General features: G+C 41.8%; 1 protein-coding gene across 1 annotated transcript in view; it reads right to left on the reverse strand.

Annotated features, from left to right (window-relative positions):
• Positions 1 to 17262, reverse strand: part of dusp3a (dual specificity phosphatase 3a) — a 40466-nt gene that overhangs the window by 19142 nt on the left and 4062 nt on the right. Inside the window, exons 2-3 of the mRNA XM_043675041.2 lie at positions 13339 to 13599; positions 1762 to 1988 (exon numbers count right to left, since the gene is read on the reverse strand). Coding sequence (XP_043530976.1) covers positions 1762 to 1988; positions 13339 to 13460 — 349 coding nt within the window. The 5' untranslated portion in view covers positions 13461 to 13599. The remainder of the gene's footprint in view (positions 1 to 1761; positions 1989 to 13338; positions 13600 to 17262) is intronic.

The raw sequence follows: 17262 nt of genomic DNA on the forward strand, positions 1-17262 counted from the left end.
AATCTCCCTTCAAGACTAGTTGCTGTTTAGTTGAGTATAAAACAAATCTGTGCATCAAATTTTAAGATAAATAAAAATTGTGTATTGGCATCATTTATTAACATCAGTGGCTCAATTTCAGTCTAGGCTACATGAAATCTAGAAAAGCATATTCAATGAGTACCCATATCAAAATTAATTGTTTTTATTTTAATGAGAGGTTTAGGCATATATCAATCCTATTGTCAACTAGAAGGAATACTTTACATAATCATTAGTCAAAGATAATGCAATGTCAGTGACTAATTTATTTTTGCCTGGTTAAACATGGGTTCTGGTTCACCTGGTCTTCCAAGTACCCCATGCCAAACCATATTTGCTGATTAAAACCATGTGTTTTAATTCCAACCTTGTGCTGCTACTGCTAAAGCTGGGTGCTGGGAAATGCTGAATGATCAACTCTCCATCCATTACTTTCATAGCACCATTTCAATCTCAGCTTTTGAGTACTTGAAGAAACTCAACAAGTGGGTGCCATTTGCAAGGTCAGGATTTACTGGTCATCTTGAGTCACTTTGCGAACGTGGTGGTAGGCCCTTGTCTTGAAGCTGTTTAATAAGAATGGTTTGATAAACCATATCACATCGCAGTTGGAGTCAATGGGGCTAGAGTCCCATTTAGGCAGCATCAGGAAAGGATAACAGGCTTCCTTTCCTCAAGAAATACTAGTGAGCCTGCTGAATTTTCACAATAATTTGATAATTTGATTACTTTTACTGATCGCAGCTTTTTAACTTCCAAATTTGTTCAAATATCATTGAAATTTCCCAAATGGAAACCATGAAAATTGAATTTATTTTCTTTATGTTATCATCCAAGCTTCTGGATTATCAGAGCAGTACATAGCCATTGACTATTTTGCATAAGTTAACATAACCAGGTCACACAATACCCTTTTGTAGGGACAAACCACTATGCAATCATGCCAGAGTACAAGATATTTATGTGCTAAATTCCTTTGTAGTTCGCCAATCTAATTCAGGCATTATTTTGCAAAGAGAAGTCCCCTTTGCTCTCTTGTACAGTTCAGTTTTGAGAATTTGAACTTTGTTCTTAGAATTTATGATCGAGTCCAGATAGATTACTCTTCTTATGAGATTGAAAAACGAAAAGTACTGTTCGTTAGTGCTATGTCTGTCAAAATAGAATTAATTCTTGCTAAATAACGAAAAAGAGGTTTATCTCATAGAGTCCCTACAATGTGGAAACAGGCCCTACGGCCTAACAAGTCCATACCGACCCTCTGAAGAGTAACCCACCCAGACCCATTTCCCTATATTTCCCCTTGACTAACAGACCTAACACTATGGGCAATTTAGCATGGCCAATTCACCTGACCTGCACATCTTTTGGATTGTAGGAGGAAACCGGAGTACCCAGAGGAAACCCAGACATGGGGAGGATATGCAAACTCCACACAAACAGTCGCCCACGGCTGGAATCGAACCCAGATCCCTGGCACTATGAGGCAGCAGTGCTAACCACTGAGCCACCATGCCGCCTACTTCATTCTTTCTTTTTTAGGACCCTATAACTTAGTGGGTACCAACTTAATGGCTGGCTTCATGTAAGGCCTGGTGGAACCTTTTTTAAAACCAATGACTGGCAGAATAAGTCAGTTATCATCACAACAGGGTTGTGGTGAGATAGCATAACTGTCTACAAACAAAACTAATAGTGATTACGATATGATAACATTTCTGCCGTATACTTTCTGCTTACCATCCTTTTGTGCTAGTGATTTATCAATAAAATCTGCAGCTTCTTCAAAGTAGGCACTGAGATTAAATGCTTCTGTGTCATTGGCCTTAATTCCATGGTAGACGATTCCAGACCCTGCGTAGAACTCGGCATTGGTGTTAACGTGCATGAATGAGTTGCCTTCTGCACTGTTCAGTACATGCGTTATCCCCAAACGCTCTAATCTCATTGGATTTTGTGCAACAAATCTGCAAAACAAAGGATTGAAAACCTTAGTCCTTCAAAAACCAGAAGTATTCATTTATGTGAATAGCTTCACAGTCAAAAAAGATTTGCCATTCCCTCCAGGACAGACCTAGGAACATCAGGAAATGGCAATTATTTTTCAGACAAGGAAGCCTGGAGAAGACTACTTTTGTTACAATTCAAGGCATATGTGTTTTTTCTCCACTGTTTGCTTTTCACATTCTGCTTCAGTTGCTATATCTGGAGTATGAAGTCTGAAGTGGTGCAGAATTAATATTAACTTCCAAAACAAAATTGGACTACAGCATGAAAAGGAAAGGAAAGGAAATGCATGGTTACTAGGCAAAAACACAGTTTGGGATAGTTCTTTCAAAGAACAGATGTAGGAATGATGGGTTGAATGACCTCCTTCTAGATGTACTATATATGTTTCAAACATTATAAAAATGATAAAAGTGCTTTGTCCTAAGCACCAATATAAACATATCAGTCTTTATTTGTTTCTTTAAAAATCTATGATTCTGTTACCCACATAAATATTGGAGATGGGGATATATTGTCGTTGGATTGGCAGTCAAGGACCATGTTAGTCGATAACAGAGATTTTTTGCTTTCCTACTGGCTTGTGAAGATGGACAGACATGCTGCATGCAAGGCCACTGGTTGGGATGAGTAGTGGAGGGGCAGCAGGGTGAAGCACTCATGGTGGTTATGGGGTGTGACCTGCATGATTACATGGCCTCAATGCAAAATAATTAAGGTAGGACTAGAAATTGACACGCTCGCAGTATAAAAATCTCCATTTCCATGTAAGAGTTTTTAATGCAATCTTAAAAAAAGGGCTAATACCCACATCAGGGGTAATGAGTGGGACAATGGGACAGTGTAGGTCAGTGAGTACAGTGGTGATAGGTGAACGGGATAGTGTAGGGTAGTGAGTACAGGGGTGATGGGGGAATGGGACAGTGTAGGTGAGTGAGTACAGGGGTGATGGGGGAATGGGACAGTGTAGGTGAGTGAGTACGGGGTGATGGGGGAATGGGACAGTGTAGGTCAGTGAGTACAGGGGTAATGGGGGAATGGGACAGTGTAGGTCAGTGAGTACAGGGGTGATGGGGGAATGGGACAGTGTAGGTCAGTGAGTACAAGGGTGATGGGGGAATGGGACAGTGTAGGTCAGTGAGTACTGGGGTGATGGGGGAATGGGACAGTGTAGGTGAGTGAGTACAGGGGTGATGGGGGAATGGGACAGTGTAGGTCAGTGAGTACAGGGGTGATGGGGGAATGGGACAGTGTAGGTCAGTGAGTACAGAGGTGATGGGGGAATGGGACAGTGTAGGTCAATGAGTACAGGGGTGATGGGGGAATGGGACAGTGTAGGTGAGTGAGTACAGGAGTGATGGGGGAATGGGACATTGTAGATCAGTGAGTACAGGGGTAATGGGGGAATGGGACAGTGTAGGTGAGTGAGTACGGGGTGATGGGGGAATGGGACAGTGTAGGTCAGTGAGTACAGGGGTAATGGGGGAATGGGACAGTGTAGGTCAGTGAGTACAGGGGTGATGGGGGAATGGGACAGTGTAGGTCAGTGAGTACAAGGGTGATGGGGGAATGGGACAGTGTAGGTCAGTGAGTACTGGGGTGATGGGGGAATGGGACAGTGTAGGTGAGTGAGTACAGGGGTGATGGGGGAATGGGACAGTGTAGGTCAGTGAGTACAGAGGTGATGGGGGAATGGGACAGTGTAGGTCAATGAGTACAGGGGTGATGGGGGAATGGGACAGTGTAGGTGAGTGAGTACAGGAGTGATGGGGGAATGGGACATTGTAGATCAGTGAGTACAGGGGTAATGGGGGAATGGGACAGTGTAGGGCAGTGAGTACAAGGGTGATGGGGGAATGGGACAGTGTAGGTGAGTGAGTACAGGGGTGATGGGGGAATGGGACAATGTAGGGCAGTGCATACAGGGGTGATGCGGGAATGGGACAGTGTAGGGCAGTGAGTATAGGGGTGATGGGGGAATGGGACAGTGTAGGGTTGTGCGCACAGGGGTGATGGGTGAATGAGACTGTGTAGGGCAGTGAGTACAGGGGTGTTGGGGGAATGGGACAGTGTAGGTCAGTGAGTACAGGGGTGATGGGGGAATGGGACAGTGTAGGTGAGTGAGTACAGGGGTGATGGGGGAATGGGACAGTGTAGGTCAGTGAGTACAAGGGTGATGGGGGAATGGGACAGTGTAGGTGAGTGAGTACAGGGGTGATGGGGGAATGGGACAGTGTAGGTCAGTGAGTACAGGGGTGATGGGGGAATGGGACAGTGTAGGTCAGTGAGTACAGAGGTGATGGGGGAATGGGACAGTGTAGGTCAATGAGTACAGGGGCGATGGGGGAATGGGACAGTGTAGGTGAGTGAGTACAGGAGTGATGGGGGAATGGGACAGTGTAGGTGAGTGAGTACAGGGGTGATGGGGGAATGGGACATTGTAGATCAGTGAGTACAGGGGTAATGGGGGAATGGGACAGTGTAGGGCAGTGAGTACAAGGATGATGGGGGAATGGGACAGTGTAGGTCAATGAGTACAGGGGTAATGGGGAATGGGACAGTGTAGGGCAGTGAGTACAGGGGTGATGGGGGAATGGGACAATGTAGGGCAGTGCATACAGGGGTGATGCGGGAATGGGACAGTGTAGGGCAGTGAGTATAGGGGTGATGGGGGAATGGGACAGTATAGGGTTGTGCGCACAGGGGTGATGGGTGAATGGGACTGTGTAGGGCAGTGAGTACAGGGGTGTTGGGGGAATGGGACAGTGTAGGTGAGTGAGTACAGGGGTAATGGGGGAATGGGACAGTGTAGGGTTGTGCGCACAGGGGTGATGGGTGAATGGGACTGTGTAGGGCAGTGAGTACAGGGGTGTTGGGGGAATGGGACAGTGTAGGTCAGTGAGTACAGGGGTAATGGGGGAATGGGATAGTGTAGGGCAGTGAGTGCAGGGGTAATGGGGGAATGGGACTGTGTAGGCCAGTGAGTACAGGGATGATGGGGGAATGGGACTGTGTAGGGCAGTGCGTACAGGGGTGATGGGGGAATGGGACAGTGTAGGGAAGTGCGTACAGGGGTGATGGGTGAATGGGACAGTGTAGGGCAGTGAGTACAGGGGTGATGGATTATATGCAGCAATGCTTTTAAACCTGTTGAGAACACAACTGAAGTCAGGAAACTTTGTGCATCCTCGATCACATTCAAAGCTGGCACCCTTCAAAGGATATTTTCAGCGATACTTTGATATTGCGGATTCTCTACATGAAAGGGGTAGGCAAGTTCTGTCAAACCATCCCTGCTGGCCAAACATAAGCATTTTGTTGCTCATCTTGCAACAGGAGAGTTAGATTATTTTCACGTCTCAATAAAAAAAAGAGAAGTGATTATGGCCCACTTTCATCTTTTCTCTTTTCCAGGCGGTGACTCAGACTTGGGCATTCACCCAAAGGGCCCTTTTTCATCTGGAAGTGTATGTGTGGGCAGATTATACCCACAAGGAAAACAATACTAAAGCTAGCGAATGACATGTACAGGTCTGACTCATCTCACATACCTCTAAATGTAGATTCAGTGCATTCATTTCCAAGTATGACAGGCTCTTTATAGTTTTTCTCTCTGGCTATGCAACCATAGGAATTAAAAACATCAGCCAGGAGCAATTTCAAGGCACTGGCAAAGCAGTTAGCTTTTGCTAGATTGTTTCTATCAATTCCCTAAAATGATTCTTACAACTAAGTTGCTTTATCTTGTCCTATAAGCCAATACTGCTGCTTACACATTGATATTGTAGGTAAAGATTCCATAGTCCCAGAGGACCACATAGCTGCTCTCCCATTGGAGAGAGATGACTGGTTGTGGTTTCACCTGAGGGTCACTCCACCTCAGAGGAGGGGAGAAGTGAGAGGTCAGACCTTCTTGGTAACTATAGCCAAGGATACCATGGTCTGAAGTATTTTGGACTGAGTGACTGCACCTACGGTGTGTCTTTATTCATTCATGGGATGTGACAGTTGACAGCGAGGACTGCATTTAGTGTCTATGACTAATTTACCTTGAATTGAGTGACTTGGTTGGTCATTTCAGAGGGCAGTTAAGGGTCAAACATATTACTGTAGTCTGGAGTCAGAGGATCATGGAGTTCCCTTCCCTAAAGTACAGTAGTGAACCAAATGGATTTTTACATCATTTGGGAATGGTTTCATGGTTATCATTAGAGCAGTTGCTTTTAAAAATTGAATTTCAAATCTCATCATCTGCCATGATGGGATTCAAACCATTAGCCTGGGCATATGGATTATTAGGAGAAAGTGAGGAACTGTAGATGCTGGAGATCAGAGTCGAGACTGTGGTGCTGGAAAAACACAGCAGGTCAGGCAGTATCCGAGAAGTAGGAGAATTGAGGTTTCTGGCATAAGCCCTTCATATGCCTCATTCCTGATTGAACGGGTTATGCCAGAAATGTCAATTCTCCTACTCCTCGGATGCTGCCTGATTTGCTGTGCTTTTCCAGCATCACTCTCTGGACATATGGATTATTAGTTCATTGACATTACCACTGTCTCTCATCATGTTTTATCCTGTGCTTTAAGCCAGTACTGCCACCTATATATAAATATATACTGATCTAGATTATCTTGGGCTGTTTGCGTCTGCACATAAAGTGGTGCCTGAGGTTGCTTACTCCTTAATACCACGTAAGACTCTTCAAGTCCTTTATGTGAGTGCTTCCCATACCTTTTTCAACTGCAATCCCGATGTGAAGCTTGAAGATTGTTGTGACCCCTCCCTTGGTGTAATCTGAGAAGGGGGAGGGCAGGGGAGAATAAGCCTACCAGAGTGAGTTGTACAAAGTTAGAAATCACACAACACCAAGTTATACTCCAACAGGTTTAGTTGGAAGCACTAGCTTTCAGAGCACTGCTCCTTCATCAGATGATTGTATACTCCAGTCTAACACCAGCGTCTCCAAATCAGAGTGAGTTGGGCATGCAGCAATCATGTGTTCACTTGCATCATTGTGATTTACACAAATCTCAATTTATCATATAAAAAGTACCTGCACAACTTGGATATTTTTAAAATCACAATGATAATACTGGAAGACAACAAACAATGGGAACTAAAAGAAAGACTTATTTAGAAGCTATTTTTGAAGAAATAGAGTTATCAGGTACTGGTTGGAATCAGTCTGACAGTATAATGCTACCCCTTGGAATAATGTGTGACTTTACGGATATTAAACTGAGAAGAAAATACTCCACTTGATCTGAACTAAAAGGTAGAGAAGCCAGTTCTTTTTTTTCTTCATTCACAGGAATATGGTCGCCATTAGCTAGGCCAGCAACGTTTACCCTTCCCTAATTGCCCAGAGGGCGATCAAGAGTCAACCACACAGGTGTGGGTCTGGTGTCAAATGTAGGCCAGACCAGTTAAGGATGGCAGTCTCCTTCCCTAATGGACATCATTGAACCTGGTGGGCTTTTCCTGACAATTGCCGAAGAATGTGGCACTGGAAAAGCACAGCAGGTCAGGCAGCATCCAAGGAGCAGAAGAGTCGACATTTCGGGCTTAATCAGGAATGTGTGTGGGGGAGGGGGGTGGTGTGGAAAGGGGGCTGAGAGATAAATAGGAGAGTGGGGGTGGGATGAAGGTAGCTGGGAAGGCGATAGGTAGATGCAGGTGGGAGGTGGTGGACAATAGTGATAGGTCGGGGGGGGGAGTGGAGCGGACAGGTGGGAAGGAAGATGGACAGGTAGGACAGTTCAAGAGGGCAGTGTCGAGTTGGAGGGTTGAATCTGGGATGAGATGGGGGGAGGCATCAGACAAAATGAATGCTAGTAACATGATTGATTTGGAGATGCCGGTGTTGGGCTGGGGTGGACAAAGTTAAAAATCACACAACACTAGGTTATAGTCCAACAGATTTATTTGGAAGCACTAGTTTTTGAGCACTGCTTCTTCATCAGGTGGTTGATGAAGAAGGAGTGCTTTGAAAGCTAGTGTTTCCAAATAAACCTGTTGGACTATAACCTGGTGTTGTATGCTTTTTAACTTTAGCAACATGATTCTAATTGATATCAATAGCATACATATGTCTGTTTGTCCCTCACACAAATTCATCACTCTGTGGAATCAAGCTGCTTCCTCTACTCAGGGAATGACACTGGTTGCACAGCGACCATTAGGCTCCTAACCCATATCTTTATTGAATTCAAATTCCATCTGTTATGGCAGGATTCAAACCCAGGCCTCCAGAATATTACCAGGGCTTCTGCATTAATAATCTAGTGCTAATACCACTGGGCTATCACCTCCCATTTGAGTGGGTAGCTCACTAAAGCTAAGTAACTAACAGTAGAATCTCATTGTGAGGTTTCAAGGGGGATATTTTTTGAAGGACTTTTCTCCACAAATTGTTTAAAACTTAAGGGGCTAAAATGTTAAGGGTGTTAAACAGCTCCAGCGATGATCTAACTGTTTGCCAAGTTGCCTGACCGGCAGCTGAACTGATGCAATTTCTATAATTAGCTCCTCATGTTCCTGACAGATGTAACATTTTGTTTGGGCTGTATTAGTGTTAAAAATAAATGCACAAGTCCCAGCATAGTCCCAAACCTTATACTGTACAGTATTTCAGACACATGCATTGGTTATAATTCAAGGTTGTGACTGAAATAACGTATGGATACGGGTACAAGATGCATATTTTCACAAATTCAGGCTGAAATTGCTGCAATCAAGTTCTAGAGTAACTAACTATTGTTAGACGTTCTTGAAAAATTCATTGCAATTCATGCATACGCTCCTGGGATGGCTGTAAATATAAAATGAGTCAAATAGCCTTGGATGCAACCTTCCTGTATAAGGCTTTCAGCCCAGCATGCCTTGACAGAATGACTTTTATTCACGACTTGTCAGTTTTTAAAAGGTTTTCCCAAGTCTGGAGTTTGAAACAGTGACTCCATTTTCTTCACTTGATTCGCTTTTTTCCCTCATTTCTAGAAACAGCTAGATTTGGCTTTGCAAAGTGTCATTCCCTGAGTGTGAGGAGGTAGCCTGATGCCCTTGAGTGATGAATTTGTGCAAATGGTCAAATGTGCTATTGAATTAAAGCTGCCTATCTTGAGAAGCAGCTGAATATTATGGTGGGAGACACGTCTCCCAATTTCCTATCCAGTGTGCTCCTACAACAGGCGGGCAAAGGGTTGGAATGAAAACCAAGTACTTCCTGACAGGGTATGAGGACAAACAGACACATGTACACTATTGATATCAATTAGAATCACATTGCTTGCATTCATTTTGTCTGATGTAGTACTTAATGTAAAGAAGCTCCAAAAAGAAGGTTAAAGAGAAAATAATACAACTGAAAGAATTGGCAAATATGTTATCTCAAAAAAGATCAGGAAGCAAAAAGCATTGAATTCATTTCTTGATTAATATGTCCTCACACTCAAAGGACTCCTTTCTCTCTTAACTAATCATGTTTGAAATACATCAATCCCACAGATCCCATAAATGTGTTTTCCGATTGCTTTTCAACAGAACCTTCCATTTGTTCCACAACCTTTAACTACACACATAGCTGTGTCACTAAACCCCATTAATGCACAATTATCTGCAGTTCATACCAAAATATGAAAAGAAGTGTACCATAAGTGAACCCAACGTTTACTGACAGAATTCTTTTCATAAAGGTTCTGTTAAACAAATCAGCCCGGGTAGTTACTTCATCACTTGATCAGAGGCAGGAGTACTTTTAAACAAGCCTTGCTATTTAGCTCTTATCCTGTCATTGACTAACAACCCGGCAATATCATAAGGGGAGTTGTTAGCGTAGTGGCAATGTCATGGTAATCCAGAACCCCAGATTAGTGGGGATATGGGTTTGATTCTCATTATGGCAGAGGGTGAAATTTAAATGCAATAAAAATCTGGATAAAAGCTAGCCCAATGGTGACCACTGTCCATATCTGTAAAAACCCATCAGGGTCACTAATCTTCTTTACAGACCTGGCCATACTAAATTGGCCTGATGTGTGCAGGCTAGGCAGATTAGCCTCAGTAAATGCACGGGTTACAGGGATGGGGGAGGGGATGGGGCTGGGTGGGATGCTGTTTAGAGAATCGGTGCAGACTCGATGGGCCGAATGGTCTCTTTCCGCACTGTAAGGATTCTGTAGTTTTATGATTCTTATAGGGTGTCCAATGTTTGCCTGATAAATAAAAAGAAATTTAAAAACCCATAGGACAAATCCAAAAGCAGCACTAGTGCAGTGAATTGAAGAGTGAATTATTTTTTAAAAAACGTTGTTTAAAAACAAATCTCAGTAAGACAGAAATACCCTCTTAACTGTCCTCTGGGCAATTAGCGACAGCAATAAATGCTGCCTTAGCCAATGACGCCCACATTCCATACATGAACAAAACACATAAGGACAACATAACATGGTGAAAGGTAGGCAAAGCCTTATTTTTGCGAGGCTAATAAATCAGTTGTAATTTCTGACATGGATTTCTGGATGCTCTGTTCTTGGCATGATGGTCACTACCTCATATAACTCAAACTGCCTTGTCCCCAGTGACAAAATGGTTAAACAAATGTGGAAAGAAAATTTGCAGACATCAGTGTTTTTGAGCCTATTTTTACTCTCCAGCAGATGTGATACAGTAAGTCAGCTGTGACTCCTCACAACTGTAATAAAAATGCAATGTATCCAAAATAGTCTGGCCTTCAGTGTGCTGCACTCCTTCATTGTCCAGCTGCTTTACTTTTACAACATCCAAAATTAAATTGCTCACTCTAACAAATATTAGTAACACTATTCATTTGTTCATACCTTCACAAATTATTAATTATGCAGTCTTAGCATTTCTTACAGCAACAATGATTCCAGGGGCAGCACTTACAATTAAGGAATTATGAAGTATGAAAGTCATAGTTTAATGTACTGCTTCTCTGCCAACAACACTGTTAAAACACTAAGCTGTGAAATAAGGCTGAATTCAGAGATTTTAGCAAAAGAACATCCCCTTTTACAATGCTGGCTTAATGTCAGGTGAGAAATCTGTAATTCTCCCTGTATAATGTGGTGTCCTGTGAAAACAATGGGAATCCAGCAATAATATAAAACAGGAAATGTCACTTAACTCTGAGTTTGTTTCCGTATTCAATTCAATCATTGCTCAAATCCATTTACTCACCTTTTTTCTGTATTTCTTCATATCCTTACTTAACCAAACTCTATTGATCTCAGTCTTTAAAAATTTCAATTGATCCACTATCCATATTCTTTTGGAAGTTAGAATTCCAGATTTCCAGTATTCTCTTGTAAAATCGTGCTTCCTGATTTCATTCCTATATGACCTTGCTCAGATAATAGCTGAAAATGTGTTGCTGGAAAAGCGCAGCAGGTCAGGCAGCATCCAGGGAACAGGAGAATCGATGTTTCGGGCATAAGCCCTTCTTCAGGAATCAGAATTCTTGCTCAGATAATATTAAGCCCTCTTGATCTAGATTCCTCTTCCAGAGAAAATCATTCTGCCCTATAATTGTGCCTTTACCATACTAATGACTTCAATCACTCCTCAATCTTCTCATTTCAACAGAAAATAAATGAAGGTAATGCAACCAATCTTCCTAATTTAACCCTTTAAGAACTTGTACCATAGAATTTTAATTTGAAATTCTCCACCATTCTGACTGAATTTTATTGGTTCATATGTATTTTTAAAAATCACACAAATTCCCAGAACATTCTGCTGCAGCAGAAATTAATTTAAATTGATCAAATTTGATTTAAATCTAATTTAAATGAAAAAGTGACAAGATAATGGCTGTCCGACAGACAGACAGGATTATGCTAAATAATCTAGCTGACAAACATAGGCTGTTCAATTCTCCAGAAAATGTAAGTTATTTTTGACACTGTAGCCCTAGAAATAATCTGACACTTTAAGGTAGACAAGATACTTACTTAATCAGTTCATACTTTGAGAAGACTACTACTTAAAACATCTAGAACTGTATTATTGATTTTGTTGATTTAAAAAAAGGTTTAAAATAATTATTAAAAGCAGCTAGGAACTCTATAATCCAGTGTGTTAGTGCTGTCTTTGGATTTGTCCTGTAGGTTATATTTTTGACACACCATTATCAGGCGAGTATTGGACACCCTATTGCCAGGTCCTCACCATTCTGTCCCAAGGTCAACCAAGGATGGTTCTTTCTCTAGCTGTCTTGCCTCTGTGTGGCACTGTATTTTTGTCAGTACTGTCGGTACTAATATGAAACGGAGATCAGTAGCACAGCACATGGAATGCTGTGTGTGCAACACATTATGCCAGTCCTGCAGTGCTTACGGAACAATTTCACCAGTCAATACAAATCTGCATTTACAATGAGTTTTATTAAGGGACAACTTCCAAAGGTGACACAGTAAAATTAATAATCACTTAATGTTTTCTGCCAGTTTTCTCTCCATCTGAAGTTGGCATCTGCAGCCCTCATTACCTCACTAAAGTAGTCACTCTTCCTATGTAAACATATGACTATTTGAGCTTAATCCTATGATTAACTCAGATGTAGATATTTTCTCATCCACCTGTTCAGAGATGTGGTTACACTCCTCTGGAGCAGGTGGGACGTGTACATTTAGACATTTTCTAAAAAGGTCACGGCAATGGGTTTCCTCTTTGGCATACCCAGGAGTCCAATCATAACTTAGCTCAAACTGGCCAGGAATGAACCTGGGACCTAAAACTTAATATTTCATCACTCACTTAAATAAGGGCTTGAAAACTTTGGTGATATACTAACCTGTGCTTAATTGTACATTAAAAAAAAATCTAATTTCAGATCCATTCCAATGTGGCAATCGGACTTTTGCATTATTAGGCCCCTGGTTGGACTGTGAAGCCATCTCCCAACCTCACAGAAAACTCCAGCTCTTGACTACTGCTTCTGTGTAGCAACAGGGCAAGGTGTGGGCACAACCCCTCTGTACAATATGCCCAGGTGAACAAATTCCAGGACATCTAAAACCATGAACAGAAATTTAAATATCCAGTTAAAAGGGTCATTTGTATCTTTAAAAAAACTGTTGACTTTGAAAAAATGCATTGCCACATTTGTGTGTGAATCAATTGTTGGGATTCTTCTGAGAACCTATATCTGGCCGGCTATAAATAATGTTTACAACGTGAGAAAATATGTTTAGGTATGATTAGATACACTGTTAAGATCAGTTCAATCGAATTGCTAATAAGGAGACTCAAAAACAGCAGCTGCTGCCTGTAAATGTAACACTTACGCGTTGCCCACATAGATCCTGGAGTAAACTTCATTGCAGTGCTGGGATGGGAGGCTGTAAAAGCCGCTGTCATTTGCTAAGAGCTCGTTGAGTTCCTCCACCATCAAGCGGTGCTCTGACATGTTCCGTGGTTGAGGCTGCACTCAGTAGCAGAGACGGAGGAGCTGCTTCGAGACTGTGTGTACACGGGCGTTTGTAAAGGTTGCTTTCTCCTCGCCGGTGTTAAAGTTCCCGCATCTCCAATGGACACGGAGGGAAGATCTTAAGGGAGAGGGGTGGTGGGGAAGAGAATAAGGAAGAAAATCTGAGAGGCGATCAGCTGTTGGCAGCCGCTGCAACAACGCCCGTCTCCAGCAGGCGGCACTCACACTGACACAGCAATCAGGAATAAATCCTTTCCGAAAGTGAAATCTGAAACACTCAGCTGCCACCAGCCAACATTCTCCAGCACACCCCAGTCCCTCAACCCACCTAGTGCTCACTCCCCAAAATGTAAACTTTGCAGTTTAGTCAGTGAGAACACCATGACAGTGCAGGAGAACTATATTCAGTAACAAGGGCATCAGGTGTGTTTTTAAGCTCCTGGCTGCCCACCGCATTGTTAAATCTGCCCACTGCTGCCTCTGCCTGTCTCTGCCCCCACACTTGCTCATCTGTTGCTGAAACTCTGGCCCATGCCTTTTGTTTATTTTAAGCTGGATGATTCCAACTCTCTGCTCGCTGCTTTCTTCCAGGAACAACCCCCGTAACGTTGAGTTCATCCAAAAATTTGCTCTGCATATTCTAACTGGTGGCTGACGTCCAATTAGTTTCTGGTCTGCCAATATCTCCTTTTTAAACTTATTTTTATCTCCAAGCCATTTTACAGCCTTGCTCCTTCCTATCACCTTACAATTATCTGAGAGCTCTGTGCTCCCTCACTATCTGCAATATTTATCATTATAGATATGGTGGCTGTGTTTAGACCTCAGGCACTTGACTTCCCTTCTTAAACCCTTCAAACTCTGTACATTTTCTTAAGATGCTTCTTCAAACCTCTCTGAATATGCTTTAGATCATCTTTCTTAATATCTCCTTATGTGGCTCAGTGCCGAACTTGTTTGAAATCACCCCTTTGAAACCCTTGACTCTTTTTTTATGTCAAAGGTGCCAATATAAATGCAAATTGTTGTTGACAGAACTATAGGTATGTTTACAGCACACAGGGAGGCAACTGAGCCCACTTTGCCTCTGCCAGCTTTTCATCACTGCAACCCAAAATTAACTCACGTACCCCATTCTCTCCACATTAACTCATTTGCCTATGCAGTAGCTAATAATGAAATAACAAGTGAAATGAACAAAGATTTTGCTTGTCTTCACTACACAGAAACATTCCAGTAATAACGGTAAACTAGGAGGTGGAAGAGAGAAAGGAACTTAATGAAATTATAATCACGGGGGAAGCAGTACTTAAACAAACTGATAGAGCTGTGGGATGACATCTATGTGTCCAGATGGTCTTCATCCTGGGCTCGAGGCTCTTAAACCTTAGTAGCCAGTAGGTGCATTGGCTTTAATTTTCCAAATTCCTTTTATTCAGGAAAGGTTCCATAATAACTGGAAAGTAGTCAATCTAACCATTTTAATCAAGGAGGGACAGACAGAAAACAGGAAATCATAGGCCTATTATTCAGGTGCGTTTCATAAAATCAATCACTAAAGTGATTCTTTGAAGGAGTAATATGATGTGGACAATACAGAATCTGTAGTTTTACTGTACTTGGGTTTCCAGATGCATTTGATAGCGTGTCACATCACAGATTATTGCAGAAAATAAAAGTTCATGGCACGGGGGTAACAATATCAGCATGGACATAAGATTGTTGCATGACAGAAAACTGAGAGTTTGCATAAATCGATCTTTGTCTGATTGACAGGTTATGACGAGTAGTGTCCTGCAGGGGTCTGTCCTGGCTTCTTAACTTTCCATAACTTACATCAAAGACTTAAATCTGGGGAATGAAGACATGGTCGCTAAATTCATGTAGTAAAGTATTTTGTAAAGAAGACTTAAGGAGATTGCAGATGGATGTTAATAGGTTAGTGAGTGGGTGGGCAAAAATCTGGCAGGTGGAGTATATGGGAAAATGGGAAGTTGCTCATTCTGGCAGGAAGAATGAAACAGCAGAATATTACTTCAATGGAGAACGACAGTGAAATTCCAAGATGTTCTCATTTTCTCCTACAAAATTCATCCGCAGATGCACACAATCAAGAAAACTAATGGGGTGTCATCTTTTATTACTTTTATTTTCAGTTCTTGTCATAAGGATGTTATACTTCAGTTATATGGGCCACCGGTGAGATCACATCTCCAAAACCATATGCAGTTTTGGTCTCCTTATTTAATGATAAATATAAATGCATTTGTGCTGGTTCAGAGGAGATTTACGAGATTGATCCCTGGAATGGGTGGATTGTCTTATAAGGATGTCCTGGGCTTATTCCATTGGAGTTTAGAAGAATGAAGGATAACTCCATTGAAGTCATACAGCAGAGTTTATACAGCACGGCAAGAGTCCCATCGGCCCATCATGTCTACACTGCTCATTATGCATCCATCAATTTTCGTCTCATTTTCCAGCACTTGGCTTTGTATGCTAAGGCATTTCAAGTGTTAAGTATTTAAGATCCAGAATGGTGCTGTCGAGATGGACACAGAAAGGATGTTTTCTCTTGTGGGACAGTCCAGAATTAAGGGCCACAGTTTCAAAATTTAATCTGAATGCATGGGCAATCTAAACTATTCCTTTACAAAATGATCTCCACTCAAAGTTTCTTCACCCCTACCTTCCCACTGTATAACTTTCAACCAGACAACTCAATCTTTCCATCGGTAAGGGATATGCAATATCAAAAGACCAATATTTCTCAAACCTCTGTTAGATTATCGCAAGTCTTGAGTGTGAATAAAGCTTTTATAGTTTTGTGCAAATTGATCTAAAGTTAGTAGGAAAAACAACACTTTACACCAAGATGCATTTCAAGTTGACAAAACTACATTCTCACAATTAAATATGTGTTTAATAAATTGAACTATGCACTAAAATCTTAGGAAAAACAAATATTTGTACCTTTTCCTGAATCTCTTTTCATTTCCAACTAGAATAATGTGTTAGTAAAAGTTCATTTTGGAATGTTAATTTATCTTGGTAAAGAAAAAAATATCATTGAATTACTAGTAGCTATGTTGGTATTGTAGAACTGTGTTGTTAATGTAGCACACTCTCTCCACATAATAAATAGACCATTTCTGCAATGTCCAGGAGGAATGTCTGAAATGTCCATTTCCAAGAAGACCCTCATAAGTCACTTGTGAAAAATGCAGCCTATTTCCAAAAAAACGTGTAATTCATTGTCACTGGTGTGATAATGTGAAAGCTGTGTAACAGTAATGTCTAATGTAGATTGTTTGACTTGTCAATATTCTTGAAATGGACATCCGAGGCCTTGCCAATAATCAGTGCAATCTTTAGTCTGCCAAGTCTCCCTCTTTATGTGCTGATAAATGCTATTTATTTGGGCTGTAACGGTGGCTCTGTGAATCACCAACATTTGTTGAATATGAAAGTGCACAAGTTGCTTGTAAGCTCATCGGTAACACACTGTGGCAGTAATTAGTGTTTGATCTAGTGTTAGTATCCTCTCCACAGAGAGTCAGGCTGCATGGGAATGCAGATTGCTGTCTCTGACATAGAACACAACATATCTGATTTGCCACTCTTTGATGAAGGTCTTGCAGATACATCCAAAAATTGCCCGAGAGCATTTGTTGAGGTCGATGAAGTATGTTTTTTTACCTTAAAATCCCAGGTAAATGCATGGTAATAGGTTGAATGAACAAGCTAGCGATTTGGCAGAAGCCTAAAGATTGGGACTTAC

Source organism: Chiloscyllium plagiosum, unplaced genomic scaffold, assembly GCF_037043375.1.
Source record: "Chiloscyllium plagiosum isolate Xiang-an unplaced genomic scaffold, Cpla_swu_hap1 HiC_scaffold_32, whole genome shotgun sequence".
Taxonomy (NCBI): domain Eukaryota; kingdom Metazoa; phylum Chordata; class Chondrichthyes; order Orectolobiformes; family Hemiscylliidae; genus Chiloscyllium; species Chiloscyllium plagiosum.